General features: G+C 38.0%; 1 protein-coding gene across 3 annotated transcripts in view; it reads left to right on the top strand.

Moving 5' to 3' along the window:
• Window positions 1-4788, top strand: part of wdr33 (WD repeat domain 33) — a 31347-nt gene that overhangs the window by 2370 nt on the left and 24189 nt on the right. For all 3 annotated transcript variants that reach the window (XM_067606978.1, XM_067606977.1, XM_067606979.1), the window contains exon 2: window positions 2167-2385. In XM_067606978.1, coding sequence (XP_067463079.1) covers window positions 2182-2385 — 204 coding nt within the window. In that variant the 5' untranslated portion in view covers window positions 2167-2181. The remainder of the gene's footprint in view (window positions 1-2166; window positions 2386-4788) is intronic.

Here is a 4788-nt window from a genome sequence, read left to right as displayed (position 1 = left end):
GCTGCGGCTGACGCTCTGCTAGCCTCTCAGCTAACGTTAGCCTCGGCTCTCCATGTGGATCCAACTGGAGCCCCGAGCCCCGGTTTGTTATTCAGGTTAAAGTGGGAAGAAGCAGCTGGTCTGACGGGCAGCTGAGTGAAGTGCAGCCTGCGGAGGAAACACCGGGACCGTCAGAGTGAAACAGTCTGAGGAGGAGCTGCTAAGTTCAGCTGCACAGATAGGAAACCCCTCGGCTGACAGGATGTACCGCTCTGTTTGGGGGGAAAAAACTTTTTGGTTTATAACGGCGGTTGTCAACCAGCGTATTAGGAGCATTACCGCCACCTTCTGCTCCGAAGTGTGGACCAGAGATTAAATCCTGCACATTAATCCTGTCTGTCTAATAAACTCAATGAAAACTCTACTGCTGCTCCCACTTGGCAGGTTCATTAAAGTTTTACTGCTTCCTAAATTCTTCCTTCATATATTGCGTCAACGCGGCGCCGCTCGGACACCAACGTCAACGCGGCGCCGCTCAGACACGCCGATCGACTCAATGATCTCTTTTGAAAGAAGTGTTTGAACTGTCCATGAGACTTTTCTCTAGATGTAATAACAGACATTAGAGAAGCAGCCACAGGTCAGGATTACTGGTTTAACTGGTTTGAACTCAGTTTGAGTATGATGGAGTCAGTGGGAGCAGCTGAACCAGCGTGTAGAGGCTCGTTGTTGTTGTTGTTGTTAATTAGGCTGTAAGATCATTAATCTGCTGCTTGTTTTCTCCAATAATCATTCAGTTGATGAAATGTTCAATAAATCCTCAGAGCGTTTACTGTCGTCTCACCGCAGCTGTTCAAACTGTAGAAGAAGAAAAATTAAGATTCAAATAAATAGAAAAAAAGTTTAAAATGAACATGAGATGTGCAAATTATATTTAAATGAATATAATGAACAGAAGATGATGATAAATGACTAATCAATGATCCGATCAGCTGCAGATTGACGAGTCTGATGCTGTTTGTTTACGAGTTGAGCCTTTGTGATCCACTTGCTTATTTACTTTATTTTAATAAGTTACATGTTTGTTCGGGCAGATAAACATGTTGACACAGTTGAACGTTCATGTTTAGATTTATGTTCATAAACTATGTTGTAAAGTTTAAACGCTCTGGTTCATTTATCAGATTATATATCATTTGATAAATATCCATGTTGTGATCTTCTGTTTTTTCCACGTCGTCGAGCTCTGGTGTGAATATTCTCTGCAGATATATAATGTTTATATATGAATATATATATTCAGACACTTCAGGGATTAAACGTCATTATTAGCAGGATTATAATCAGCTGCAGTTTTTGCTTTGTCTGATAATATTTTATGTAAATTGTGTTAATGAGCAGATTTTCTATAAATTACATCCAGATGTGAACTGAAGTTCATCAGATTCCTTCTTTTGTTTGAACTTTTCCTCCATATGTTTCTAGAATAATATTAATTATTATATATAATATATAATATATTATATATTATATTTTATTATATTATATATAATATAATTAATATATTATATTATATTATATTATATGTAATATAATATATAATATATTATATATTATATGTAATATAATATATATTATATTATATTATATTATATTATATTATATGTAATATAATATATATAATATATTTCTATCTAACAGCCAGAACAGCAGCGAGAGGAGAAAACGTTCCACAGAAGCAGATGTGTCATTAATTAGTTAAGATGAGTGTCTTCAGTTGTGGGTAATATGTGTAGTACTCTGTAGACCTGGTCTGGATGTCAGTTATTGATCAGCATCTGTCTGATCAAACTCTTAACAGAATGAATTGATCAGGGAGAACGAGCCATAAACTGTGTTAAAACCATTTAAATGATATTGTTCATTCATACATAATCAATGACTTTTAAACCTTTATAGTTTTTAACCACCATAGATGTAATTGATCCAAATAAATGATTGATTAGATTGACAGGTTTAAGCAGAGAGCAGCTGTTTAATTGACCAATTAACCGTCTCGTTATTTTATCCATAAAACAAACTTCCTGTGTTTTTCTGGAGCAGCAGGAAGTTGAAAGTGATGTGAACTCTTCCTGACGTCACAGCGTCTAAACACTAGTCCACCTGGTCTCTCCCCCCTTCCTGTAGGTTTAGCCGGTCACCATGGCGACGGATATCGGCTCGCCGCAGCGGTTCTTCCACATGCCGCGCTTCCAGCACCAGGCGCCGCGGCAGGTGTTCTACAAGAGGCCGGACTTCGCTCAGCAGCAGGCCATGCAGCAGCTCACCTTCGACGGGAAGCGCATGAGGAAGGCCGTCAACCGCAAAACCATCGACTACAACCCCTCCGTCATCAGATACCTGGAGGTAACACCTGTCAGTGCTAGAAGGTCACATGATGTTCACTGACGATCCTCCCAATCATCCGCAGAGGTCTCCTCCTCTCCAAGAACTAAATCGTTAAAATACTAATTAAAGCTGTTTCACCTAAAAAAAACAACGATGTTTGGTGACCAGCGGACTTCCTGTTAGCCGAGCTGCTGCTAACGTTTGTCCAGTTTATTTCTCTGATAACTTAAGATCCAGACGTCCAATGACTAAAATCCTTCTTCTGGCTAAAAGATATAGTTAAAGTCAATTTATAACAGTTTGTGTGGAACAACCACAACGCCGATGTATTATCTTGTATGTGTGTAAGTTACTCTTTGGTAGACGCCATTGTAGCGGACAAACACAGCGCCGCCGTATGCATCTGGTGCGTGTTTACTCTTTGGTAGAGGAGGTATGACGTCATCGACAGACGACCAAATGAAACGGTCCGTTACTTTGATTAAATTACAGATTTCTCTGAGTTTGAAACTTGTTGGAAACATTTGGGATAATGTAAGTACACAACTCAACAACATATATAACATAGGTCTAGTTGTTTTTACACATTTTAATGTGGAATAATTACATATTATACCTTTAACACACGTTCTTACTTATGAAGCATTCAGGTAACATCAGAACTGACCTTCATGTACGACTGAACATGTTGAGCTTCCTCTTCCTCAGTCTGTTTCCACCACAGCAGGAATGTTACCACCACTGCAACAGAAGATGTTAAATCAATATGAAGATTGTTAACTTGATGTTGTCTTAAACTAACGTGTCATCCAGAGTCTTTACAAGTAGAGATTATATAGCGATTAAAAACATTTTTACCACTAGAGCCTCAACTTTAAACATAACTTAGACCCAAACAGCAACAGATATGGGACAAAACTAGAATCATTAGTTAATTATAAAGCACCACAGCTGTGTTAAAATGAGGAAACGCTGTATTGTGCTACAAGATTCAGTATTTTGGTTAAAACAAACGAACTGACCAGCTACGTTGTCGCTGAACGTTTCTTCTGTTCAGCATCAACGTTTTTACAACTTAAACACGTTCATTAACATTTTCTCATCATGTTGAGAGAAAAGGTGATTCAGCAGTTTAGTTGAATATTAATATAATTTCTAGGAGACAGTGGTCACATTAGAGCAGGTTTATGTTGACAGACGGACCTCGTGCTGCACCTGAAGCAGCTGTTTACTGCTGACATAAACATCTGGCAGCAGGATGATCAGCAGAGAGTCTGTTTATGTTCACTGACAAATGCATCAATTAAAACGACAGTTAATTAAAAAATGAAATGTTTAAATCCAGACAAACTTCACCAGTGACCCAGTAGAACCAGTTCATGTCCTTCCATTGGTTGATTCTGCTGCCAGTCAAACCTGTCTGCGCTCCTATTGGCCAGTTTTACTGCCTCTGTTTGCTCGTTCTTCTCTCTCAGCCAATCAGAGCCCAGAAGCCCCGCCCGGCTGCGATGTGACGGTGTTTATATCAAACAGACCCCGCTGAGCAGCTCGCTGTTCGCTTGTTTATTTTTAACGTATTGAGACAGAAATCCACCTCGATCACATGACTGTAAACCATCATCAGCTGTTCAGATACGTAATCAATAATCAGTTTGTAGCTCCAATCTGAACCGACACGACTAAGGATAAAATAATAATAATAATAATAATAATAATAATTAGAGCAAAATAAAATGTTGACTTCTATGTAAATTAAAAGTGATAAAATTAAACAAAGTAATGAATAAATGTTAACTTAATAAACGTGCCTTTGATTGGTATTTTACAAAAACCTGCATAAACACCAAAATAAATAAATCACAGTCAGTGCAGCTGATTATCAACATGATCAATGTTTTACTAAAATATTCTGTCGGCTTATATTTCATCACTGAAGAGAACCGCTGGTCTGGAGTCAGCGAGACCAGTTTATTAATACCAGTTTATTAATACCAGTTTATTACTACCAGTTCATTAACACCAGTTCATTAACACCAGTTCATTACTACCAGTTCATTAACACCAGTTCATTACTACCAGTTCATTACTACCAGTTCATTACTACCAGTTCATTAACACCAGTTCATTACTACCAGTTCATTACTACCAGTTCATTACTACCAGTTCATTAACAGCAGTTCATTAACAGCAGTTCATTACTACCAGTTCATTACTACCAGTTCATTACTACCAGTTCATTACTACCAGTTCATTACTACCAGTTCATTAACACCAGTTCATTAACACCAGTTCATTAATACCAGTTCATTAACACCAGTTCATTAACACCAGTTCATTAACACCAGTTCATTAACACCAGTTCATTAACACCAGTTCATTACTACCAGTTCATTAACACCAGTTCATTACTACCAGTTCATT

This window comes from Thunnus thynnus, chromosome 12, assembly GCF_963924715.1.
Source record: "Thunnus thynnus chromosome 12, fThuThy2.1, whole genome shotgun sequence".
Classification (NCBI taxonomy): domain Eukaryota; kingdom Metazoa; phylum Chordata; class Actinopteri; order Scombriformes; family Scombridae; genus Thunnus; species Thunnus thynnus.
Note: the sequence above shows the minus strand (reverse complement) of the source record. Positions and strands in the feature narration are given on the sequence as shown.